We start from the raw sequence: 26961 nt of genomic DNA on the forward strand, positions 1-26961 counted from the left end.
ACATCAAATTTTATTTTTGTTCTAATAAGACAGAGCATTTTTCTTAAAAGTTTATTATTTCTTGAAAAATTTGTCAGCTTTCGCACTGGAGCTCTCGGAGCTCTCTTATTTTAAATAAACGGTAGAAATCCCCAAGATGTCCCAAAATTTGAAATTAGCGGGAAAAATTTAGGACAGAATTTTCCGATACATATTCCGGAATAACATAACCTCAAATTCTCTTCTCAGTGTGCATTTGGAAGTTGCTGGACGTGTCAGTGGGAATTTAAGGGATTTTTTCGTGAAAATTAGTGAAAATCGCACGTAAAAATGGGCGATGGAGTGCGTCATTTATGTGAGACGGTGGACTGCAAAAAGGAAGCTCGATTACAGTGCCCTACATGCTTGAAATTGGGCATTGTTGGTTCATACTTTTGCGACCAGGAATGCTTCAAGAAGAGCTGGAAATCTCACAAGATTATCCACTCTCTAGCCAGTAAGTTGCCTTTATTTTATGTTGTACAAATCCCCCACAATTCAGGCTGTCAATTGATGCATTTGTGCAGAGGGGGAAGATCCCAATAACAGCACTGCCAATGGTGTCTTCAATCCATGGCCAAATTTCTCTTACACCGGCAAATTGCGTCCGGCCAAGCAGACCCCGAAGCGAGAAGTGCCTTCCCACATTCCTCGACCAGACTATGCCGATCATCCACTGGGCAGAAGTTTGGCCGAGGAGGGCTTCCGTGGAAATACAACGATCAAGGTGCTGGATGACGAAGAGATTGAAGCCATGAGAGTGTCCTGTCGTCTAGGACGTCTCTGTCTTGATGCAGCAGCTGCGGCAATTGAAGTGGGAGTGACAACTGATGAGATTGATCGCATTGTCCATGAGACAGCCATCGAGAATGATTGCTATCCCAGTCCTCTGAACTACTACAACTTCCCCAAATCCTGTTGCACATCAGTGAATGAGGTTATCTGTCATGGAATCCCGGACATGCGTCCCCTAGAAGATGGTGACATCTGCAATGTGGATGTCACTGTCTACCATCGTGGTTTTCATGGAGATCTCAATGAGACCTTCTTTGTGGGCAATGTTTCTGATCAGCACAAAAATCTCGTGAAGATCACTTACGAATCCCTCTGCAAGGCCATTGAGATCGTTCGGCCGGGCGAGAAGTATCGAGAGATTGGGAATGTGATTCAGAAATATGTTCAGTCGCACGGATACAGCGTGGTGAAGAGCTACTGTGGCCATGGGATTCACCGTCTCTTCCACACAGCACCAAATGTGCCTCATTATGCTAGTAAGTACCTCAATTTCTTTCCCTTTCAAACTTGCAAAGGATTTTTTTTTAACCCTTTAAGGACGATTGGAACACCGCTGTCCTATAAAGAAAATAATTTTTCCTGACTACCCAAAATTATTTTTTTCTTATGTCTGTACATAATTGTAAAGTAGAAGGTTAAGGGAATTTACAATATTTTTTGGAAGTCTAGCTATTTGCTATGTAGTAAATATTTAAGCTCAAAGATGGCAAATTTTTAAATTCTAAAATTCATAATTGATTTTATTCCCAAAAACAAGGAATTGGGATTTTAAGAAAATATTTGTGATATTCCCAATAACTGAGATATTCAGAAAATATTCGCAGTAAGAAGTGTGATACTAGTGAAATATTTGGAATAATTGTGTCATTCAGAAAATTTTTGCAATATTCTTATCAATATTCTGATTTTCGTTATATATTCGCAATATGTGTAATATTTGCAAAATATTCGGAAAAATTAGGATATTAAGAAAATATTTGGAATATTCGGAATAACATTGTGATATTCGTAAAATAATCGTATTTGTTTATAAAATCTTTGCAAAATTGGCGATATTCGCAAAAAAAAACTATTCAGCAAAAACATTGTCAATGTCTGCAATTTTTGCAAACGTACAATTTTCACTATGTCCCGAATCGGCAAAAGTCGATTAATTGTGGTATTTGAAATATTCACTATAATTTTGATATTTGTGAAATATTCGCAAGAATCGCAATGTTCAAGAAATATTTGCAATATCAGTATTCGTAAAATATTGCAAAGAATCTCGATATTCGCGGCAAAATCTTTTTGGTCAGTAAAAAATCAAATTGGTCAGTAAAAAATAAAATATTGGTCAGTAAAAAATCAAATTCGGTCAGTAAAAAATAAATTATGGTCAGTAAAAAATTAAATATGGTCAGTAAAAACGTTTTTAAAAAATCAGAAAAAATTAAATTTTGTCAGTAAAAAATAAAATTTGGACGGTGAAAAGTCAACTTTGATCAGTAAAAAATCAAATTTGGTCAGTAAAAAATAAAATTTGGTCAGTAAATGGCCTCTACACACTAGGAGCAATTTCTTTAAAAAATGCCTTTTAAAGAAAATTTCCCCTATCCTTGTAGGCAAAAACGTCAGAATTTTTTAAAAAAAGGCAATTTTTGACGAAAATTGCTTCTAGTGTGTAGACACCATAATAAATAAAATTTGGTCCTTAATAAATAAAATTTGGTCAGTATAAAATAAAAATTTGGTCAGTAAAAAATCAAATTCGGTCGGAGAAAAGCCAAATTTGGTCGGTAAAAAGTCAAATTTGGTCAGTAATTTTTTTTAAATCAGTAAAATGTAAAATTTAATCAGTGGAAAATTAAATATGATCAGTGAATAATAATTTAGTCAATAATGGCTCAGGCACACCTTTTAGATCAGGAAAATTTCAAGAAGTCGAAATTCACATCCCTTTCTTTCCAGCACGGTTTGCGTATATCTATCCCAGTCTTTTGCGCTCAAAATTAGGTTGAACTAAATTTAAATTGAGCTCATGTTTAAATGAAAAAGAAGAGTCCGAAAGAGTGGGATAGACTTATGCAAAATGTTTGAGAAAGAAAGTTGTGTGAATTTCGATTACATGAAATTTTTCTGATCCAAAAGGTGTGCCTGAAGCCATAAAAAACTGAAAGGAAATCAATAAATGTTAAAACTTTGCATATTCGGATAAAAAGTATTGCACATTTCGTATTACGGAAACTTCGTATTTTAGTACATTTCGTATTTTACCATTTCGTATTTCATATTACGTTTTTCTAAAATTTTGTACAAAAATTAAACAGGTGCTACTGATAACTTTCCAAAGCACAGAAAATTTCCCTTTGCCTCAACAGGCGATACAGATAACTTCCCGAAGCACAGAAAATTTGATTTTTTACAGACCAGGTTTTTTTAATTTTTTACTGAACATATTTTTTATATTTTACCGATTAAATTTCATTTTTTACTGATCAATTTTGATTTTTCACTGACCAAATTTGATTTTTTACTGACTATATTTGACTTTTTAGCGACCAAATTTGGCTTTTCTCCGACCGAATTTGATTTTTTACTAACCAAATTTTATTTTATACTGATCAAATTTTATTTTTTACTGACCAAAATATACGCTGATAAAATTTGATTTTTTACTGGCCAGATTCTTTATTTTTTATTGACCATATTTTATTTTTTACTGACCGTATTTTATTTTTTACTGACCGTATTTGATTTTTTACTGACCAAATTTAATATTTTACTGACCAAATTTGATTTTTTACTGACCAAAAAGTCGCAGCCGATATTCGCTATACTTACATGATTCACAAATACAATGATCGTTATATTCGTAAAATATTCGAGGTATTTAGAAAAAGATTAAAAAGATCCTCAATAATCAGAAATTCACAATCTTCGCTCGTTATATTCGCAAAATTTGCAAGTCAAGCTGTTCTCAATATTTGTTTTATTTGTAAAATTTACCATATTCATAATATTCCGGATATCCGTAATTTCCGTTAATATTGTGGTTCTTACAATATATTTCCAATGATTATGATACTCAGGATAAGTTTCGAAAGAATCGCTATATAATTCAAAAAATATTCGTAAAATCGATAAGACTGATCTAACACTATAAATGTCAGTCATACATGCTTAATGTATCCTGGGCATAAAGGTATAAAAAATTATTATTATCAATATTCATAAAGTAATCTAAAGAATCTCTATATTCGCTATATTCATGAAATTTTCGCAATAATTATTGTGTCCGCAATTCGGAGTATTTGTAAAAGATTAACAAAATCCACAATAATCAGAAGACCTTTTTAATATCTGTGTTATTTGCGAAAACCACCGTATTGAAAATATTCCGCATATCCGCAGCTCCCGTAATAATTCGTAAGTTAATTCGAATCATGCTATCGCTATTATTTTCATAAAATATTTCCAATAAAATTGCTATAGGGGGAAGTGGGGCACCTTTGAAAGTGGGGTACCTTTGAAATTGGGATTTTTCACCTATGTTTAAGTGGAACTGAGCCGTATCATAATGTAATTTAGCTTCTCAATCTGTTTGTGCAGCTAAATTATATCACGATAAGGCTCAATTTTATTTAATAATAGGTGAAAAAGTCCAATTTCAAAGGTGCCCCACTTTCAAAGGTGCCCCACTTCCCCCTATTTGAAAAATATTCACGAGGTTCGCAAACAATTCATATTATCTGCAATATTCGGAAAATATTCGCAATAGTTGCTGTTAGCTGTATTTCCTTCTGTATTTACAAAATATTTTCAATTATTGAGGCGCTCGGACCAAAAAACCTCTAAGTCGTATGCATTTCCCTATTAAAATAGTGTTTTTTTGCTCTGAGCTCCTCAATTGTGATATCCACAGAATATTCAGAATTCAGAATATTCGTAAAAGATTCACAAAATCTTCAATGATCAAAATACATTCGTTATAGTCGCATTATTCGTAGAATGTTTTAAAAAATCGTGATATTCGCGTTGTTCACAAAGCATTTTCAATATTCGTAATATTCGGAATAAGAATTATTGCAAAAAACTACTCCCTTTATTCGCTATATTCCCAAAATATTTGGGGTTTTCCCTATATTCAGAATATTCATAATATTCGCAATAATTGTGGTTTGGAATAATAACAATATTCTCAATTCTCACTATATTCAAAATACCTCTTTTAAAAAATTGTGATATCCGTAAAATATTCGAAATATTCGTAGTTTATAATATCCGGAATATTCGAAAGAAGAATAATCAAATTATTGAATTCCATTTAATATATTCGTGATATTCGCAATATTCACGAGATATATTTAAAATAATCGGTATATTCTTGATAAAAGCAAAATTCTCAAAAAAAAAATCTGTTATTGAGATATTGCAATATTTACAATATTCTTAGCGACATTCACAATATTCGTAATATTCCCAAAATATTAATGATATTCTCAGAATTCTGGTTCGGTATTCGCCAATGGAATGCCCCTTGTTTCTGACCGAAGTATTTTCTCTTGCAGAAAACAGTGCTGTTGGCATGATGAAGGCTGGCAACTGCTTCACGATCGAGCCCATGATATCCGAGGGCACGTGGCGTGATGAACAGTGGCCGGATAACTGGACAGCCGTGACGCGGGATGGTTTGTGGTCAGCTCAGTTCGAGCAGACGCTCCTCGTGACGGATGATGGCTGTGAAATTCTGACACAACGCGCCAGTGGAAAGCCTCACTTTCTGGACAAAATGTAACAGGTTTTTATAAGTATCATCCATCACTTTATTTTTCACAATTGGTTGCGTGTCTCTCTCTGTGCGCCAATCTTGTGCCAGAAGAGAATCCGGACAGTTTGTCGCAATTGTTTTTTTTTTTTCGGGAATGTTTCTGTTGTATTTCAGTTTTAGAGACAGAGATCGTGAAAAAAAATAGCTAGTAGAATTATTATATTCTTATCATCCTTTTTTTTGTTGTTGTTGATGATCGTTTTCTTTTTGAATCACCACGGTCCTTACAATAAATAACAAAAATATTTAACAAGAGGAAGAAGTTACTGGGAATGGAAGAAAGGGAATTGTGTGTAGAACTTTTTACATGAGAGTAAGAATGTTTTTTTTTGGGGTTCTACAGTGGATTGCACTAAAAATTAAGGAGGATCATTCCTCTCTAGTTGGATCCTATGTTTCTTGGTCGGCGTTTGTTTTACTGTCTTTGGTTGTTGAATCAGTTTCGGTAGAGTCATCTGAGCGACTTTGGAGCTTGACCTGCGAAAAAGTAACAATTAAGTAGCGGAAATGTATAGTTTTAATTTTTATTTGCTTTTGCGCCTGTGATCTAGGCAAAACCGTTTTGTCATTTTTTGTGCTTAAAAGTGATCATAACTTCGATTCTACAAGATCGATTTGATTCTTTTAAAGGGAATATCAAAGGTCTTTGAGTGTTCAAAAATTTACTAATAACAGTAAAGTTTGTAAAACCAACACCAGAGGCGCTGTCATAATGATGACAAAACTGCAGCGCCTCTTGTGTTAGTTTTACGAATTTTTGTTATTCTCAAAGTTTGTAGAAAATTTGAAGACCTTTAATTTTCTCTTTGTGATGAATAGAATCGGTTCAGTAGAATCGGAGTTATTATCAATTGAGTACCAAAAAACGGAAAAATACTTTACAGTATTTTCGCAAATCTCGATGCAAAAAAAAATTGTTACGTTCGTCAATTCAAAAATATTACGATATCGGGAGAAAAGGAAGGTGAAATATATTGAATCGCAATTGTTAGAATGAAATTGAAAGTGAATTGAGACGAGGAAGTGTCGATAATAAATCAATCGAGAGTAGGGGAAATGCTTCTAATTTTGTCCAGTTTCTTATTTTGGACACTTTGAGGATAACATTGGACACTAAAAATAAATTGATTAAAATGATGGATTTTTATTCCAATATTTGATGAATAATGAATTCTATCTAAATATTTGTTCTTTTTGGAATATTTTAACACTAAATACGTTAAAATTTGAATATGATTTGAGTTGAAATTGCTTTGTTGAAAATTCAGTGTGAGCAATTGCTTACGAGAAATATGACAGAACTTCGTGGCTTACTTCAGTCTTATTTAGTTTTGGTGAAGTACTAACAAAGTTTGTTCGCTGTTTTTGAGTGATATTATTGAATATTCATTGAATATTGTGTTGATTCACGTTACTGATGATTTGTACATTTGACCTGAAGTGAGATTTGCCTTGTGAATTATATTTTTCGTGTGAAAAATGGGAAATTTTTTAAGACATTCACCAGTGAGGTGATGATTCTTATTTTGGACAGGTGTTTTTCTCACGAAATTTCGTGAAGTTTTAGCTTTTGTGATGACTAGGTTGGACAAATGCCTGGAGAAACAAAGGAGCATCATCTCTACGAAAGAGATGCAGTGAGAAATGCCTTGAAAGGCTCCCGGAAAGGGCAGGGAATGAGCGAATCCGCACGTACTTGGAGTACCGAAGTCAACTCACTTTAATGAATGACATGGAAAGTTTCTGGGCTTCTTGTGACATTCCACGTTTCCCTTACATGACCAGGAAGAGGACTTGGTAAGATTGGTTCATAAAATGAAGAACAATGGGCATCCTGTTGAGGCGGATTATCTGTCCAAATTTACAGACAAGTTGTAAAAATTAATAACCAAATTGTCCAAAATAAGAGTCAAATTCACCTCTACATATCAATTCATTTTTAAACGTATTAAAACTAATTTTAGTAAAAATGAGATGATAAATAGCTTGCCAAGTTTCTAAACAATCCTTCTGAAAAGAGAGTAACAAGAAAAGTCAATTAGTATTGAAAATATGGCACTTCAAACTTAGGATATCGATGCTTATATGCAGACTGTCCAAAATTATAAGCACTTCCCCTAATGACCACAAAATGCGAGCAAAATTGATAATCGTGATCACTGAAATCACGCCGAGTCTTCTTATTTTAATTGAAATCGTGCTTTAAATTTTTGCCTAAGAAAAAAAAGTGAATTATTTATCTTTCTAATTTGGTAGCTTTTCTGCAAAACGCGTGGGAAAAACAAGTTAAAATGAAGTTTGGGTTTTTATTAGCAGTGCTTTACCTGTTCCGTGTCAGTCGTGAATTCCTCATCAGGCACGTAGATTCTCATTGTTTTTTCTGAGTCGGGACTTATTTTTTCTGCAATGACGGATCGTTGATGTGAATGTGAGGCTTCTGGTTCGTCATGGAAAGCCGAATAGCCCTTCTCCATTAGTTCAGCATTTGCCTGTTCGAGTATTCGTGCATTCTGCTCTTGATGCTTCGTAGCTAGATCAGGAGCGTAGTAGAAGGCAGGCGTAGGGGCTGATTCGGCGACGTAGGGAGCTCGGGTAGATGACGTTGAAGACGGGTAATTGAGGTAGGCACCATTCTGGAAGTACTGCGTTGCTTGGTTCAGAAGTTCTTTGTAAGCAGCTGTATTGTCCTGAGGTTGCAAATGGTTCTGTTGATATTGATATTGGTCGTGATCCTGCTGCGTCTGTTCATGCTGATGCTGGAGCTGATCGTGCTGTGCAGTGTAGATTTGACCCGGACTGGCGGCATTGTAAGTCTAACAGTGCAAAGGGGTGATGATTAGTCTACTACTAGTCTAAGTCAGTTAGTAAGGATCTAGTAATATGCATTGTGATCATTTAAATTTAATTAGAAAAATTAATCAATTTTTTAGTATTTTATTAATGTAGCCGTGGTAGGTTTCTACAAAAAAGGACTAAACTAATTAATTGATGAGCCAAAATTTTACCGGTAAATGGTGATATGTCAAAATTTTTTGTATTTTAATCGGGAGGTTAACAAGTATGTCGTTTACGGTTTACTATGGCTGCCAATCAAATGATCGGCACAGATCATTGAGACTAAGCAGTGCAATCATCTGAACAAGGAGACTGATCAACGCGATCAGACGATCTTGGAGACTGATTAACGCGATAACCCGATCATGGATATTGATTGACAGTATTAGCCGATCCCAGAGACTGATTAACGGGATTAGTCGAAAACGCAGATTGATTAACGCGATCAGCCGATCTTACAGACTAATTGACGCGACTAGCCGATAATGAAGACTGATTAATACGATCAGCCGATCCTGGAGACTAACTGACATGATCAGCCGATTATGGAGACCAATTGGAGTGATCAGCCGATCGCGGAGACTGATTGACACGATCGGCCGATCCTGGAGACTAACTGACGCGATGAGCCAAACATGGAGACTAACTGACGCGATTAGCCGATCATGGAGACTGATCAACGGAATCAGCTGATCCTGGAGACTGATTGACGCGATTAACTCATCCCGGAGACTGATTAACGGGATTAATCGAAAACTCAGACAAATTAACGAGATCAGCCGATCTCGGAATCTGATTGATGCGATCAGCCGATCATGGAAATTTATTAACGGGATCAGCCGATACTAGACACAGATTGACGCGATCAGCCGATCATGAAGATTGACTAACGGAGTCAGCTGATCTGGGAGACTGATTAACGTGTTCAGTTGATCGTGGAAACTGATTAACGCAATCATCCGAATTTTTAGACTGATTGACACGTTCAGCCGATTATGGAGACTCATTGATGCGATCAGGAGATTACGGAGACTGTTTGTCGCAATCAGCCGATCACGTAAACCTATAAATGTGATCTACCGATCTTGGAGACTGATTAAAGATATCAGCCGGTCTTGGAGACTGATTGAGACGTTCAGTCGATTATGTAGGCTGATTAATGCGATCAGCCGGATTTTTAGACTGATTGACGCGTTCTGTTGATTCGGGGGACTGATTGACGTGATCGGAAGATTACGGAGACAGATTAGTGCAATCAGCTGATCATGAATACCGATAAACGCGATCAACCAATTATGGTGATTAATTAACGCGATCAGCTGATCACGGGGACTGATTAATACGATTAATTAATCGTACGCGATCAGCTGATCATGGAGATACATCAGAGCGATTAGCCGATTATAAAGACTGACTGATGCGATTGCGGACCTTGATCGCCGTGATCAGTCGATCATGCTAACTGATTGACGCGATTACCCAATCATCGGCACTAATCAGTTGATCTTTGCGATTGATCGGTGCCATTGAGCTGATCTGCTATCCACGGCTCACTCAATGATCATACTTGTTGACCCCCTGATTTTAATCTTAAAGTATCATTGTAAAAAGTAATAACTTATTAAATATTTAATAGTAACTTTATAACATGATAAGAATATTTCAGCCACAAAAAGCGTTCCTATTTCATTTTAGACCTAAAACAAAAATGTTTTTATTTATTTTTTGATCTTAATATTTTATTTACGTATATATTTTGAGGATTAAAAAATCCTTTATCTCTTACAAAATGAAAAAAAACACGATTTACCAAGGCTTGAAAGTGAGACACATTTGTTTTTCTAGGAATAAAAATTTTCTTTTTGTAGCTTATACAATTTCTCTTAGAAATAAGTTCGATTTTTGAGTAACATTATGGTGTCACAGTTACTATAACATAATGCGATAGAACACAAATACGATAACTTTAGAAAAAAGTGAAATAATCTGTTTTAGATTTTTTAAATGTTTTTCAAATAAGTGTCCAACAGATAATGTTCTTAGGCCACGCCCCCTTAATAAGAAATATGCGTACTTTATTAAAATAGTTTGAAAAAATATTTGAACAAAGTTGCTTGCAGAAAGTTTTGCAGGGCGTCGTTTTTGATAATATTTTCCTTGATTCCCTTTCCTTATTTAAATTTAGTGTGGGAAATCTTTTTCTTAGACAGTTACACTATAAAAATGAATACAGTAGACTCTTTCAAATTCGGGCATTTGGGACCGAAATGTCAGACGAATTAGAGAGCAATTCGGGCATCAAATTGTTTGAAATGCAACGTATTTTTTGTTTACCTGCATACTTATATTAAGTTTACATGCTTATATTAACTGAATTTCATGAAAGCCACTTAATAATGCAAAAAAACATCACATGTGAGATAAAGCATGGCCAATTTGAGCATATTTGCTTCATTCGATAATCATAATCGAACTCGAAAAATGTCAACAAACTTTTTTCAAATTTAACTGCTGCCCGAATTAAAAAGTAGCCCGATCTTAAAAGAACCGAATTAGCGAGAGTCTACTGCAGTGTTCGTCATGAATTAATGTACAGAATTTAAATTCGGTGACCGTTACGATACGTCTTTCATAAAGTTCCCCTAATAATTTTTTTTATTTTCGCAATAATCATTTAATTCTTAAAAAAAAATCAATATTATAAACATTTTTAATTTAGGGTTTCTAGTACATGGTCCTAATGAGTTAAGTTCAGTTCATTGTCAACGCTTCGTTGCGTAAAATCGTTAAAGATTCCGTTGATGGTAAAAAATAGACACTATGAAGAAACAGCAGGAAGAATGTGTGAAAATATCAAAAGGAATAGTACTAAAAAAGAGTAATAAAACTGAAATAGAAATAAATTATAATAGAAACTTTGAAAATTAATTGTCCATAATTACTGAGTAGGCGTGGCCAAATTTTTTTATAGCATTTTATTTAAAAGATCATTTCGCTTTACTTCTATGCGGAAATAATGGAAAAAAAGTGAACTAATTGTGACTTAATTTTAACGAACAACGATGTAACAATGTCTTTGGTAATGTATTTAGTAAGATCATCGGTAAAATTGTCCGATTTTATACTGATGAGGGATCAATGTTGGATCCCGAAAGGTATGAGCATAGTGTATTGCTTGTATCTTTACCTCTGGCACGGTATTTTGTGTGAGGTGTGACTGAGGATGGCGTAGCTGCTGCTGGTAGTCGGCTACATAGGCTGGATCTGGCCGGAATAGATGCTGCTGGTGCTGCTGCAGGAGATTATTGGACTGTGTCACGAGGTATGTGGGATTGTACACGGAGTCTGGCATTCCGTGCAGCATTGACATTTGCTGGGCAACTTGTTTCTGCATGTGCGGGAAGATGGGCCTGGTGCCCAGCTTCACGTACTGCAGAATGTGTTGGGTAGCCGCGGAGGGAGATGTGGAGTGTTCGGGGTATTTGGAGGCATGTGTATAAGCCACATCGGGCGGCAGGGGTTTGCCATTGCTGGGCTGCCCGAAGTGGCTGGTTTCGATGGGCACCTTGGCCACAGGTAGCCTGGGATCCGGATCCGGGGCATAGTAGGTTTGCTTGCCGGATTGTGGATCGTGTAGGGTGAGATCGTTGGTTGGCTCTTCCGTCACCTGGTAGGGCTTCACCTGGGAAAGGATGGTTTTCACTCGGGTTCACGCGCGATGGGATCATTGTGTGTTAGTGTTCGAATGTAGGGATAGGGATTAGTTTTTTATGATTCGTGTTAGCGATGCAGGGTGGATTAGGGCGAAATCTCTCGGCTAAGGTTACTTTACTTACGCTCACGGGCCTGACTGGTGGGTAGTAGGGTCTCATCGTTGGGGTTGGTGCCTCGTATATGTGATTACTGTGAATGGGAGCTATGGGCGCCAAAGGTCCAATTGGAGACAAATTGGGCGCTGGTATCGTGTGAATTGGACCATTTGACTGTTGGGGCATAAAACCTATTGGCGGATGGAAGGGATTCTCGTAAATGTATTCTCCTGTATTTGGTCCTGGTGGTGAACTGTGGAACACAATGGGTTTCAAATTGTTAAATGTGGGATAGGGTGGCCTCAGACCATATGCCGATGGCTTCATAATGTGTGTATAAGATGGCAGGATGATTTTCTGCATTGGTCTGCAAAGACAAAAAAAAAAAACAGAAAAAGAAATTACTCAATTTAATGCTAATGACCACCTTTTCCCTTCCATTGACCCTCCTAATTGCTAATCTACTTATTTCATGTACAAATGCTACATATCTCGGGCAGACGAAAGTGAAAATATATAAAACAATTAACACACTTATATAGGTGTAAAAAAAATTTCCCATAATAACTTTCTGGTTCATTTAATACACACAAAAATAGTCTAAAATTAATTAAATTAATTCACGAAAGCGCATTTTGAGAGTACCAAGGTGCGGTAGATTTACCATTGAGGACTTTTTAGACCGCGAACCAAATAATATTACGATAAAAATATTATGATCTTATTCTGAATTACTGAAATATTGCCCTCTGAGGAAGTGCTTGGGGTCTTTCTCTTTTATGGGCAACGCACAATTGCGTTTGTTTAAAGTAAACATGTTTTTTGAAATTTCATATTTGTGGAATCGAGGAAATTCGATTGAAATTTAAATTTCACTCTCGTTGGAGTTTCTCTGAGTTCGGACAGTATTTCAGGCAAAAAATAATTCTGGATTAATTACCGATTTGTAACCGATTGGAAGCGATCCAGAGTTTTCAGAAATTCAAAGACCGTTCCAACGAGACAAAATTTGTTCCAATAAATTGAGAAATACGCTCTCTGGGGTTATTTCACATTTGACCTTCTAAAACCGGTAATAGGAATCATTCAAGGTCATTTTCGTGTATGGTCTAAATTATTCTTCATATTATTTAATCAAAGATGCCAAAGAATAAAATCTTTGAAAAATATTATTGCTTGCATTATTTCAAAATTATTTAATTTTTTTCATGAATATCAAAATTTCAAAGTGAGTTGGCAGTAAAATTTAGGTTTTACTCAAATTGATACTAATTCATGCATTTATATATTTTATCAAGAGTAGGTACAGTAGAGTCTCGCTATAGTCCATATTTGGTTCCAAATTTGGGTTGCACTAGTCCATGTCATTTTTTAAAATTATAAATGACTTTTAGTATTGAAATTGCTCGACGGCTTCCACTTTCTTTGCGATTGTGATACTTGTCCTCGCTCTCTTCATTATGGATCGCAATTATCACAACTATACTCAATAAAATTTGCCAAAAATATTAAAATAATTATGACAACATTGCATGTCGCGTACTAAAAAACATAACCTCTTAAAATCAGTTATGGTCGATAAATTGTGGACTATAGAACGATAGCCTATAGCGGGGCTCTACTGAACCATTATGGCTATCTGTAATTTCCATTACACAAAATTTCCGATATTACACGACTTTTAACGAGCACAGGTCTGATTTAGAAGGTAGGCTTTTCTTTAATTCTAGAATTCAAGGATGGTTTAAAAACAATTAAGGTCACTTAAGGATCGTCTAAAAACAATCTTAAAGACATTTACACATTAAGAGCAATTTTCGCCAAATATTGTCTATTTGACGGAATTATGACATTTCTTCTTACAGTAGAACAGGTGATTTCCTGAAAAAGGAGTAATTTTTAACAGAAAATGCTCCCAATCTGTAGAGGCTTTAAGTGTCATAATTAAAGAAAAACTCACGAAAGGTAAGGGTACAAATTCAAGGCCTCTAAATATTGACCGTTGTGTCACATATAAGATTGATAGTAATATTAAGAAAGGGCCGAAAAGTATGCTAAATTGTAAATGGTAAGGGGTGTCAAAAGGCTCCCAGACTTTGCGAAATGCTCAAACCGCTCAAACTCATTACTTAGATGCTATACCTTAAAAGTTTTTTCGCATAATTTAACGGTTACCTGTTCACAACCGATTTGAACTGATTACGAACAATTAAATTGAATTTCGGATAAAAATTAATTATGAAGCGGTTCTTCACTGGTTCATAACTGATTGAAATTAGCTCAATCCTGTCAGGAATTCCAGGACCTTTCTAAGTAACTCAAACATGATAGCATTCGGTTGAGAAATGAACTCTCTAGAGACTTTTTAACCTTTGACCTTGAAAAATCGATATTAGGAATGATTCAACGGTATTTTCACACATGGTCAATTGTCTGCCTGGGTAATCCCAAAAAACATGGTTTTGGGAGGTGGGGGAATGGGCATGTTAATGGTCCCAGGCATCCCTCTTGCATGTGATCTGTCGAATTGAAGTCAAAGCTCACTTTTACATACAAAACATGTATGGGAATTTGTCTGCATTTGCAACCGTTAAGCGGTCTTCAGACTAGAGGTTTAACTTAGTTCCTGACGGTCTCAAAATCCTACGTAGCAACCAATTTTATAGATTTTTTTAGAATATAATAGGTCATTTGTCCTTAATAATCCAACCCTAAGTTAAATTTTTCCAAAAAATCTTGATTGTTAAAAAATTAGAGCAGTTAAGCCATATGGCTAAAATGGCCTTCAGACTAGAGGTTTAGCCCAGTTCCCGAAGGTCTCAAAATCCTCAATAGCGAGCTATGTCATTGGTTTTTGAGAAACTAATAGGTCCATTTATCTTTAATAATCCAATCCTAAATTAAATTTTTGCAAAGGTTGTGATTGATAAGAAATTAAAGCAGTTAAACCATATGACTAAGCCTTAAGTCTGAAGCCCGTATTACGCACAATAACTTAAGAGTGGGTACTGATCCCCTTTTAGATTCCTGTTTAAATAACTCTTTCCGATCGGCTCTGTGAGTTGAGTAAAGGAGCTGGCTTCAAATAAGTCCATATAAAAAGAGAATTTGCTATGGGGGTAGTCTGAGAGTTTCTCAAAAATTCCAAGTCTCTATCTCTTACCGTTTGAGCTCTAGGCATGGTAACGCATGGACACACAGACCCATAAACGCACAGACGGGTAAACAGCGTGACGTAAAAAAACTCGAAACTTCAAAATTCCAAAATTTAGGCAAAGTACGACGCCTTTGCGGGTTGTAGGGATTCGAGATAACTCAAAATCGAGGGATTGTATGTACTGCTCTCTCTGCACTGAGAAAAAAAAGAGGGTGCGATTAACTTTTTTTCCTCTTATTTTTAACACTTTTTAGGTGTAAAAATATATCAACATTTTTTAATGTTAATTTTACATCTCTTTAAGGGTATAATTAATATGAAAAAGAGTAACTTTAACCCCTAATACACCTAAAAAGCATAATATTTACACCGATTTTGCATCAATACTGCAGGGTAAAATTAACATTTCCGGAATGTTATTTTAACTTTTTCGGATTTATCTCAGTCAGTGTGTGGAGTTTGAATAGTAAAATATGAAGTGTTCGCACCCAAAGTGTGTGCGAAGCTTGAAAGCCTTCTCCTAGTGACATTAAAGATTGAAATTCAACATTTTACAATGAAAGACCTTTGTCAAGGAAGATGAATCCAAATTCAGAGGTCGATTGATTGCCCTACTGTATGGGAATTCTGTAACAGTATGACAATGTCATATGACAAATAATTTTTTTATGTGATAAATTCGGAAGAACTAATTAAAATCCGACTCATGTCAGTTACTTAAAGCTTCACAGAACTGCTTAGAATGATCATTAGATGTTTACTGGGCTTTAATGTTGTCCTATTCCAGAATTTACCATGAAAATTTGACATATGACATTGTCATACTGTTACAGAATCATATCACATGATTTTGTCAAAGAAGAAGTTAAAAGTATTAGGTGAGATTCTTAACAATCTCACCTACTATAATCCTAACAAAATTTCATGTTGTCCGATCGACCTCAAACTTGGCCAAAATGTGTTTCGCCACTTCCTGATCACGAATATGTGGCTATTTTACGTTCCCGGCCGGCCGGCCGCTCTTTGGAGCTTAATAGCTCCTAAACTAAAAAAGATATTGACTTGCGGTTTTCGGCAAAGGTTATATATCGGGTGAAAATTGCAACTTGGTGCATAGACCCCCCACCCCCCACCCCTCCTTCCGCCATATTGAAGACCCCCCTTTTTTTGTTTTCTCAATAGCTCCGTCCCTATGGCATCGAGCGGGCTCAAATTTTAGTATGTTATAGCTGGGTCTTAGAGCTTTCCATCAATACCAAACTTAAGATCCCCCGACCCCCCTGACCCGAGCTATAAGGGTCCAAAAAAAAATTCTTAAAATGGCCATAACTCCGGTTCTAATTGTCAGAATTTAAAAAGTGAGGACTTTTTGGAAAGCTCTCGTGAAATGCCACTTCCCCTTCTAACATCGCAAGTTCATAAAACCACCGCTAGGGGCGCTATTATTAAAAAGAAAATTTTTAAATCTTAAAAGTTAAATAACTCAAAAATTCCATTGTGCATCGGGCTGAAAATTTAGTGTGTTGTAGCCGTTGATTATACCTATCAAACAAAAAAAACCTTAAGTCGATCTAAAACCCCTGACCCGAGCTATAAGGGGTCAAAGTTCGAACATTGACCGGCCTCTATCTCCGGTTCTAACTAACATAGCGACCTAAATTTTACCTTTTTGGTTTCGTCTCGATGAGCACTTTCAGATGGAAGTTCAAAAAGTCACCATAGGTGGCGCTGTGATAGCGTCAAAATTCATCGAAATTCAAAGTCACTTTTCTCAAAAACGGCATTGTGCAAGTTAATGAAATTTTAGTATGTTGTAGTCCAATCTAGGACGTTTCCAAAATGGTGCGTATGCGCGCTGTGGTTAAAACAGAACCGGAGATATGAGGGGTCAAGGTTCACGAAATTCAAAAAATCATATCTCCGGTTCTATGTGACCGATTTTGATGAATGAGGGCTTAAACGAAAGATCTCACCAAATACTACAACTTTCTAGAATATTTGAACTTCGTGGGACCAACACCAGGGGCGCCACAGTCGAAAAACCAATTTCAATATCACATAACCTCAATTATCTCGACTGTCGCTGAACCGATTTTGATGATTACTTCAACATAATTGTAGAGCACATTTGTCTCTACATTTCGTTCATACATCATTTTCCACTCAGACTACGCTATCACTTCGATTTTGCCGTTTAAGTGTGAAAAAATTGATTTTTCCCATAATAACGCTTTGAAATCACTCAGATGCCAATTTGACTGCCTCTACTCCACCAAGACACTTAAAATAGGGTTTTAAATGGAAAGTCTCACAAAAGACAACAATTCTTTGATATAGTTGAAGTTCAACAAATGAACACTTGGGGCACTCTGGATGAAAAAACGAGTTAAGAAACAAAAAACTTCGCTTATCTTGGCTTCTGAGTAATCGATGAGTTCAAGTTCTACGGCAAAATTATAGAGAACATTCTGGTCTACATTTCACCCATATAACACTTTTCTGTCAGTTCATCCAAATCCTTGATATTTTGGTTTAAATACAAAATTTGTATAATTTCACGAATTTGATTCAAGATAACTGAATGGCGTCTCCCAACTTCAGCTCTAAATCGAATTTGCATGCACTCCGAGTTAGCTCACGTTAAGAATCTCACCTACATAAGCCGGTTAGGATTATCTGTCCCTTTATTTTTCCTGCAATCAACTTTAAAGGTAATTGTTTAAATTAGATCCGTTTTTGTATAAAGATTTATTTCAATCACATAAATGCCGTATAGTGATCACAAAAATGTGTAATAAAACAACGATAAAAATATTAATGTAATGTCTTAAAACCGCCTATTTGCCGTAATTTTTTCTATATTTCTTGCAAATAACTCCTTATTTTTATGATTTTAAAATACATTAGCTGGGCGTGGTGCATTTTGTCTTAGTAATTGCTCCCGGATGGAAAATGTATTTTTTGCACAATTCTTCGGATTCTTCGGCAATTGTTCGATTTTTATGCGTGAAAATCTTGCTAAATCCGTGTATTATATACATGTTATTATAAATTTCGCACAATCATGACAATCGTCTCTTTCTTGCATCATAAAAGATCATTTCTGCAATAAAATACTTCTATTGGGTGAAAGTTAAAATCAAATGGGATATTTTGCACGATCAATTCTATTCACTATTGATACCTAATGGCTACCGCTATGATTATGGTTTTTTTTCTTATTTCTTTCAATGAATTTAATTCAAATTCAATATATTGACTGGCAGATAGTAAATTGTAAAATTTCAATTGATGCCAAGAGACAGAAAAATCCCATTGAAGTGGTCAGTGAAAGAAGCCATTCAAGTTTGATCTTGGGAGTTAATATGTGATATTCTTGGAGGGTAAGAAAATATTATTAATTCTGCTGTAAATTGGTATTATATGCAAATAGGCTGAGTGAAAGTGCGGTTATTGTGGAGTTAATTTAAATTGGTACCTTGAGGGCCTTGAGGGGATTTTTGTGAGGATGATCTGGGATGGTAATTTAGCTGGTCCTCGTACTTTAATCATCATGGCTTTTAGGGGGATCATTTGACCTTTCGATGGCCACTTGCTGAACACCAATTCGCCCTTCATGATGGCCGGTGATTCTGCTGACACAGCCAAAAGAATTGGCATCATCAAGAGTAGTTGTAGCTAAAAAAAAACAGAAGATTTGAAGAAAAAAAACCGTCAGTCTCGCTGGGTTAAAGAACGAGAGAAAGGAACTAGACAAAGAAACAAACTCGCACTTTGTCTACGGAATTTTGAAAGTAAATTTGTATTTATTAAGGTATAAGAAATGGTGAAATTGACCATCAATCACCCAATTGATTTTTGTGTGACATTATAGTTGAAGGTGAAAAAGGGTGAAAGTAATTCTTACACTCTAGATGATCACCTATCCAGGTAAATTCAATTGATTTACCGCCTGAACATCAGAAAGTGATTGTTGTAGGAGCATCTCCATGCTCTTGTTACTCAATCAAGTTGCGCAATTTGTTCAGAAATAAAATAAGAAAAAAAAGATGATAAACTACTTTTTAATTCATTAATGGAAATAGAATTGAGGAGGGTCATCAGCGTGCCTTCTTTTGCCTGGTTTTCTTTTTTGAAACCCAAACGCAGAAAAGCATTTTTTATGGACGTCCGCTTTTTATCGCCATAAACATATCGCGCTCTCAACCGGATTATTAAATTCGTTCATTTTTTAATTATTTCCTAAAATGTGTATCACAAGTTTTCAAAAAGTAAACCTACTTTTCCTAGAATTTCTTAATTTTTTTTGGGACATACACTTTATCATTCTTGTCTATTTCGCAAAAATGTTTCATTAAGAAAATCAATCTTAAACGGTTTCTCGTCATGCGATCATTGAAGTCTTTTGATTCTTGCCAAGAGGTATTGTATTGATTGAGAAATGTCCCATTTAGAATAATATGCTTGTCACTTCATTTTGATTTAATCTGGATCTTTAGCAATATTTGCGGAAACTAATTGACCTCAATTGAGCTTCAAGTGGCGTTTAAATAAATTGTCTTTGTAAAATAAAATCTCCAACTTGCCATAAAAGAAGTTATATGGAGCATTTCTCATAGGACTGACTTTATTATGATGTTTTGCAACTCATTTATTGAACTAAATAATTTATTTGCAAGCAAAAACTATTGAATTTCGAGGTGTTTGCTTGTAGTAATTGCTCGCGACCTCTAATTGCTTTTTTAAAATTATTTAGAAGAGAATAATAAAACAAATTGGCAATTAAGTAAACAGTTTAATAGACTTTCGTCCAATTAATTCGCACATAATATGATTTAATTAATTTTGAAAGAGTATCATTATAGATTTAATTAAATTCTCTGGCATTTGGAATTTTTTTAAAGTATTTTCATGCACGGTATTTACAGTACTTACTCAGATTTATTAAATAAAATTGAAAGTGCATTAAGAATATTAAATATATTGAATTCAGTCTATAATAAAAAGGCCTTTGGATAGTAGTAAGAGATATTAGGAATAATTCTTATGGAAAATTTGCAATTTAAATTCTTTTTTTTTGGGATATGAGATTCCGTTAATTCTTATTTCTGACAGATATTCAAATATTTAGTAGAATGAATCATAATATCAAAAGAAATTTAGAATTTATGGCTTATGACAGCAGTACACCTTTTGTAGATCAGGAAAATTTCATGAAATCAAAATTCACATCCCTTTCGTTCTCAAACGTTTTGCATCTGTCTATCCTACTCTTTCGCACTCTTCTTCTTCTTTCAAACATCACACCAAATTCAATTCAATTCAAACCAATTTTGAGCGTTATGGCCTGTACACACTAGGAAAAATTTCTTTAAAAAATGTCTTTTTAAAGAAAATTTCCCATATCTTTGTAGGCAGAAACGTCAGAATTTTTAAAAAAGGCAATTAAAAAAAAAGGCAACACTATTAAAGAGGGGGATAAATATATACAAAACCGTTGAGAAAGAAAAGGATGTGAATATTGATTTCGTCTAATTTTCCTGGTCGAAAAGGTTTACCGGATGCATTCAAATTTTAAACATTCCTTTTCAAGCTTTTATATTACATGAACTTTACGTCACAATTTAAAATTTGGAAATAGGGTAAGTGTGCCAAATTTCGGCATAGTTGCATGCAAGCGTCAAAGTCTCAAGTTTGAAATGTAATATTTTAAATACAAATTGATTTTATTTATTTATTTTATTTATTTATACAAATTTATACAAATTTATACAAATTTACAAATACAAATTGATTTTTTAATTCTTTCTTCTGAAAGAGTGTTGCTTTAAACCTTGTAAAGAGTTTACCGTCTTTATTTACTCTAAAATCATTCTTAATACATTTTAAAATGAATAAAAATATAGACATAGCATTGGTGCCCTATTTCTGCCACCTTCATTCTCATAGTGTCTTGCCCTTCAGGAATTCTTCCAATATCTTTTTCACGTCATCTCGTTTGTCGAAGCTACATTTTTTGTTATTCTTTTTCATTGTGTAATCTCTAGAGTACGTAAAATCTAAAAGTTCATGGAAATACGAGGAACAAAAAAGGTGGCCGAAATTGCAAGCTGGCCGGAATTTGCCACACTTACCTTAGTTCTTTACAAGAGATAATTGTGGTACAAAAATATTTACTAAGAGGGAGTATAGTATCAAATGCGATTTTCTTCTTTTATTACTCGTAATTAGAGACATTCGAGAACGAAAGTAAATCCCCAGTCGGAAAACCGTCTAATACCGGCTTGAGACGTTTAGCTATAGCTATCAGAGATTTAGCTATATGGATTTTACTTCAAAATAATCCATTTTTCGAAAGATTACTCAAATTTCATTTTATTTAGGATTTCGGGAACTAGTCTAAACCTCCAGCCTATAACTTGTATTAGAGTGAAATAATAAAATAAATAGTATTAGATTTTATTGATGCCTTTGTTACAGTGCATTTTTTTTGAGAAAAATTTTACGATTTTTGACGTACTTAAGAACAACGATTAATGCAGTTGAAACTTAGACCATCTTCAGACTAGAGGTTTAGCCCAGTTCCCGAGGGTCTCAAAACCTTAAACAGTAACCGATTTTATTAATTTTTCAAAATATAATAGGTCATTTGCCCTTAATAATCCAATCCTAAGTCAAAATTTTCTAAAAAAAATCTTGACTGATAAGATATTAAAGAAGTTAAGCCATATGGTTAAGCCTTAGGTCTGAAGCCCGTATTACAGTGCCCGGCAAAAGTGACCCAATGTTTTACAATTCTATATAAATTTTTTTATATTTCATGATCTAATTCCTATATCACCTTCAATTTTTTTTCCTTGAAAGCTCTATTCTAAAGCTTCTAAATGAGCGTTATAAGGATTTTTTGATAAAACTATAAAAAAGAATTTAGAGCCTTTTATACATTGGGTAATTTTTGTCGGTAGTGTCCGAATTCCGAATGCCGTTTTTTTTTATTTTACGCACAATTAACGTAAATTAGGATGAAGTATAATGGCTCACGGGTTGTATAAGTCCTATTTGCATGATCACTTCCGGTGTTTCCTCACTTATAACCCCAATAAAGACAATTTTGAACCAAATAGCTGCATAATAGAGGAAATTAATAAAAAATACATTTTGCTTTGCAAAATGGCTACCTAACATGGCATAGGCCATATAAGCAGTAATTAGACTACACTGAGAAAAAAAGAGGGTGCGATTAACTTTTTTTCCTCATAACTTTAACATTTTTTAAGTGTAAAAATAAATCAACATTTTTTAATGTTAATTTTACACCTTTTTAAGGGTAAAATTCACATGAAAAATGGTAAGTTTAACCCCTAATACACCTAAAAAGGCTAATATTTACACCGATTTTGGATCAATACTGCAGGGTAAAATTAACATTTCCGGAAAGTTATTTTAACTTTTTCGGATTTCTCTCATTGTACACATCCATGCTCTATCCTGCTTTAAAATTAACAAATTGGGAAATCATCCCAAGTTAACAAATAAGAAGATGGTCAATTTGGTCAAAAATTCACTTTCTGCGAAATGTAGGCAGTTGCCTAGCTTATAAAATTGATCAAAAGCCTAAATAAATATCCCTTTCAGGACAGATCGATAAGCCATGAATTATTCGATTTAAAAACATTATATGAGACGCTCAGAGCAAAAGTGGACTGTTTTAATAGGGAAATGCATACAAAGGAGACCACTTCTGCTCTGAGTGTCTCATATAGGCTAGAAAGAAGCAGAATATCATTGAAAACAAAATATTTGTAAATTAAATCTTGTAACGTGTCAGAAAAACCGACTTTTCTGTTGAGAAGACTCCGAGGTCTGTAAAAAATCTCAGGTACCATAAGCGTATTTGGGCTTATCAGGGTTCAATTGTTTTTTTTTGCTCGCGTGAATTTGACCCCTACATTTCCGTTATTAATAAGAAATGTCGAAGAATATTTTCTAATCTATTTTTTTAATTATTTGTAAATTGTAATCATTACAAGGAGAAGAACTATTATTAGCTTGAGTTCTAGTTTCGATAACTACATATGTGCTCCAATTAAAAAATATATATTTGGAATTAAATGCATAATTTGAATAGCTAAATTAAGCCACTTCAAATTGAGCTCAGTTGGAAAACTTATCGTTAAAGTGGTTCAAAACGTTCTAAACCGTCATCCGTTTTAGTTATTTTAATTTAAGTCTATTTTATATGCAATAAAATGAATTTAATGAAACGTGCAAATCATTTTTGACTTCTGAGTAAAATTTACATAATTTTATCATTTGGAATCCCGTCTCCATATCTAATAAACTGTTGTGCAGATGAAGACATCCACCGCAGTCTCTTTTTGATTTCTCAATCAGACTGGTGTTAGACACAAAACCGTTTAGTTTAACAATATAAACATATCGTTTATTGAAATGATCGGCAAGGTCGAAGAAAAATGCACCAAGGCATGAAATTGTATTTCAATAATTTGTATTTAATTAGTATATTTGATTTTTTTGCTATCAATTGTTGTAGTTTCACTTGAAGAAAAAGTCATTGCGCTTTCAATCCAGTCGGATAATTTAGCTATGAATACAGACAAGAATTTCAAATCAACGGAAGTACATATAGTTTCTAATTGTGTTTTTGGAAAAAAAGAGAAGAGTTTTTTTTCTCTAAAAATATGCGAGATGCGAATAGTTAAGTGTATTTCACTTGTTTTGCATTATTTCCTGATTTGTTAAACAAATCTTATTGTGTCAATGGAATGTTAATGAACTTCAATGAGAGTTTTTAAATGCTGGATTATTTTCTTCTCTTCATCCATCATGAATATGAATTTGGCATTAGGTTTCGGGCGATCAATGAAAATTTGAGGCAGAAAGTGCTTCTATTGCCTTTTGGTCAATTGGGTCGTGAACTAAATTAGTTTGTTGTGTATAATAGTTATTAGAGTTTTTAGCAAAGTAGCGGAGCATTTTATCACGTATCAAGTGCAAGAGTCTGATGAGGAAACTCATAAATTTGTCCAATGTCTTTCAATATGCATAACATTTGAAAATGGAAGGCAAAAAATGGTTCTGAATTTACTGCACTAATCCATTATTATTGTCGCTGTAGATTTTTTTTATAAAGGTGAATTAACCGTTTTTTGCTATCGTAAACAAAATGGGAAGTTCCTCTTGGTCTCAAGCAGTTTTATGTTTGTAAAGAAAGAGGTACTAAATACAGAAGAAAAAGATAAAATAAATAAAGTTATTCTTTCCAATGTAAACTTGTGGATAAACTTGTGCCAATATAAATTCAATTGAGATATTTAATACCAACTTCTGTACATTTTTTTGTTATGAAACAGAAGTTTGCACTAATAAGATATACAGAAACCACATGTATAATTACGTTCAAGTATGTTTTCTCAAATTTTTTTGAAAAAAAAATTGCGTGACCGTACCAAATTGTCCACTTTCCGTCACTTTCCCATTTTGTTTGTCTAATGCTACATGAAGAGCAGTATAAATATATAATACTTATTTTTTAATAGCTTTTTTAAAGAATGCGGAAATAGACCAGATTTTCCAAAATGTTCAGTTTCATCAGTAGGGGAGGGTGGGGCAGTTTCACTCCTAAATTGCAAAATGGATTTTGAGACCATTTTGCAAAAAAGATGAAAAACAGAAGTAAAACTTTGTATATTCTTTGAATTGCAATTGGGTTTAGGGTTAATAAAAATAATAACCTTATACTTATTTTATTTATACTTATTTTATATAGCCTTATACTTAGGAAACATTGTATCCTTTAGGCATGAAATAAACTTCAAAATTGAATTGAATTGAATTGAAAAATAATAACAATAATCCTTTAATTTAATTAGTCTATTGTGGAGAAATTAATTACACTTGAAAGGTAGAATGTGTGAAAGTCCCCCATTGCGGGGCAATTTCAAGATTAATATGAGGCAATTTTTGAGAAATATTAAAGGTGATTATAGGAAATTTGCGATACTAGAATTGATTGAAATTACTATTTTGAAGTCTTCTAAGACTCTAAAACATAAAAATATAGTCGAACAAGAACTTTATAACAGAATTTTAACACTAATTAATCATATAGAAAAAATAGAATATCGCCAAAGATTTTCAAGCCTATTTCTCATTAATTGAGCAATTTTCTTTGAATTTTTATACGAAAGAAATGTCTTTTGTAGTGCTAAGCTAATTCTGTACATTGTTGGATCATTATATCGCCTTAGAACATGTCCTTTTTAGTATAACAGTTTTATAATAGTATTTTAAAGTCTTGAATTTTTATAATACTAAAAAAATTACAATATCTTGCTGAAAACATTCTGAAAAGGTATTATAACAATTAAGTTCATCATTTTTATGCACTTAAAAAACACTGAAAGATTTTTTTTTATAAACTTTTAGGAAATAGTACTTCCCATAATTTCAAACTTTATGGACAAAAACAGCTACAAAACGTTTTCAATGATCATTTTAAGTTAATTTTGATTAAGAAAGTAAATTGTTAGCCACTGGAAACTTCTCCGCCTACTTGCATGAAACTGCCCCCTCACGCACTTTCGGAACTCAAATCAAAATTGTCAGAACCGTCTTAGAATTCATTCAACGCTAAATGCCTTATAATAATCATAAAACCACTGGTAATTTAATACAATTATGTGTCTTCGATAGATAAGTGCAATTGTTCAGAAATTTTTGAAAATAAAACATTACAAAAAGTTCCATTTTGATGCAGTTTTATAAAATCAATTACAGAATTCATACGAGAAGCGTCATGAAATTAATTATTTTTATGAACATGGGTCTCAGTTATCTCTTCAATAACGTAAAGGTTTTATCCCATTCCTTTCAATGGGATAAGAAGAATATGCAAAAATTGAAACTGCCCCGTCGTTAAACTGCCCCACCCTTCCCTACACATTGACAATATCTCTACAAGTAATGTCCAACGAAATTTTAAAGGAAAATATTTAAGCAGTGAGCTTCAGCATTCTGCAAATATGTATTTATTCACTCTTTTCTAAAACAATTGAAACACCATATTTTCAACAATATATTTAATGTAAGCAATAAGAAAATTTATTTGGTTTCGCAGAATTTGAGGTAGCCAATTGAATAAAGTGTCTGGCTGGATTGTGGGAAAGTGCTTTTGACAAATTACCGCTTTTTGGCCATGCTCTATATCCGTTGAATACACTAAATATTTTAATCCAATGGTTATCATTTGCAAACTTACGGAAATAATAGATACAAATGTCCTAAAAAGTCTAAAGAACTTTTAAGTAAATATAAAGTCTTAGAGCGTCAACTTTTACATCATCTTAAAAAGTTCTTTTTTTTTTTAAATTAGTAAAATATGCAAGATATCCCTTTAATTATATTTTGCTCTAAAAATACTTACATTGTATGCAAAAAGTATGCGGGTCATTTACATTTATTTACATTAAAATTTTCTAACTAAATTTAAAAGTTCGATGTTACTTTTTTTGGCG

General features: G+C 34.0%; 2 protein-coding genes across 2 annotated transcripts in view; one reads left to right on the top strand and one right to left on the bottom strand.

Annotated features, from left to right (window-relative positions):
- Positions 1-5873, top strand: LOC129799571 (methionine aminopeptidase 1). Its single transcript, XM_055843593.1, has 3 exons — positions 1-475; positions 546-1289; positions 5364-5873. Exons 1-3 carry the CDS (start codon positions 310-312, stop codon positions 5588-5590), a joined length of 1137 nt encoding a protein of 378 aa, XP_055699568.1. The 5' UTR covers positions 1-309; the 3' UTR covers positions 5591-5873.
- LOC129799560 (uncharacterized) overlaps positions 5595-26961 on the bottom strand; it is a 24303-nt gene continuing 2936 nt past the window's right edge. Inside the window, exons 2-6 of the mRNA XM_055843578.1 lie at positions 18903-19102; positions 12295-12634; positions 11646-12140; positions 7948-8436; positions 5595-6100 (exon numbers count right to left, since the gene is read on the bottom strand). Coding sequence (XP_055699553.1) covers positions 6014-6100; positions 7948-8436; positions 11646-12140; positions 12295-12634; positions 18903-19102 — 1611 coding nt within the window. The 3' untranslated portion in view covers positions 5595-6013. The remainder of the gene's footprint in view (positions 6101-7947; positions 8437-11645; positions 12141-12294; positions 12635-18902; positions 19103-26961) is intronic.

Source organism: Phlebotomus papatasi, chromosome 1, assembly GCF_024763615.1.
Source record: "Phlebotomus papatasi isolate M1 chromosome 1, Ppap_2.1, whole genome shotgun sequence".
Lineage (NCBI taxonomy): Eukaryota > Metazoa > Arthropoda > Insecta > Diptera > Psychodidae > Phlebotomus > Phlebotomus papatasi.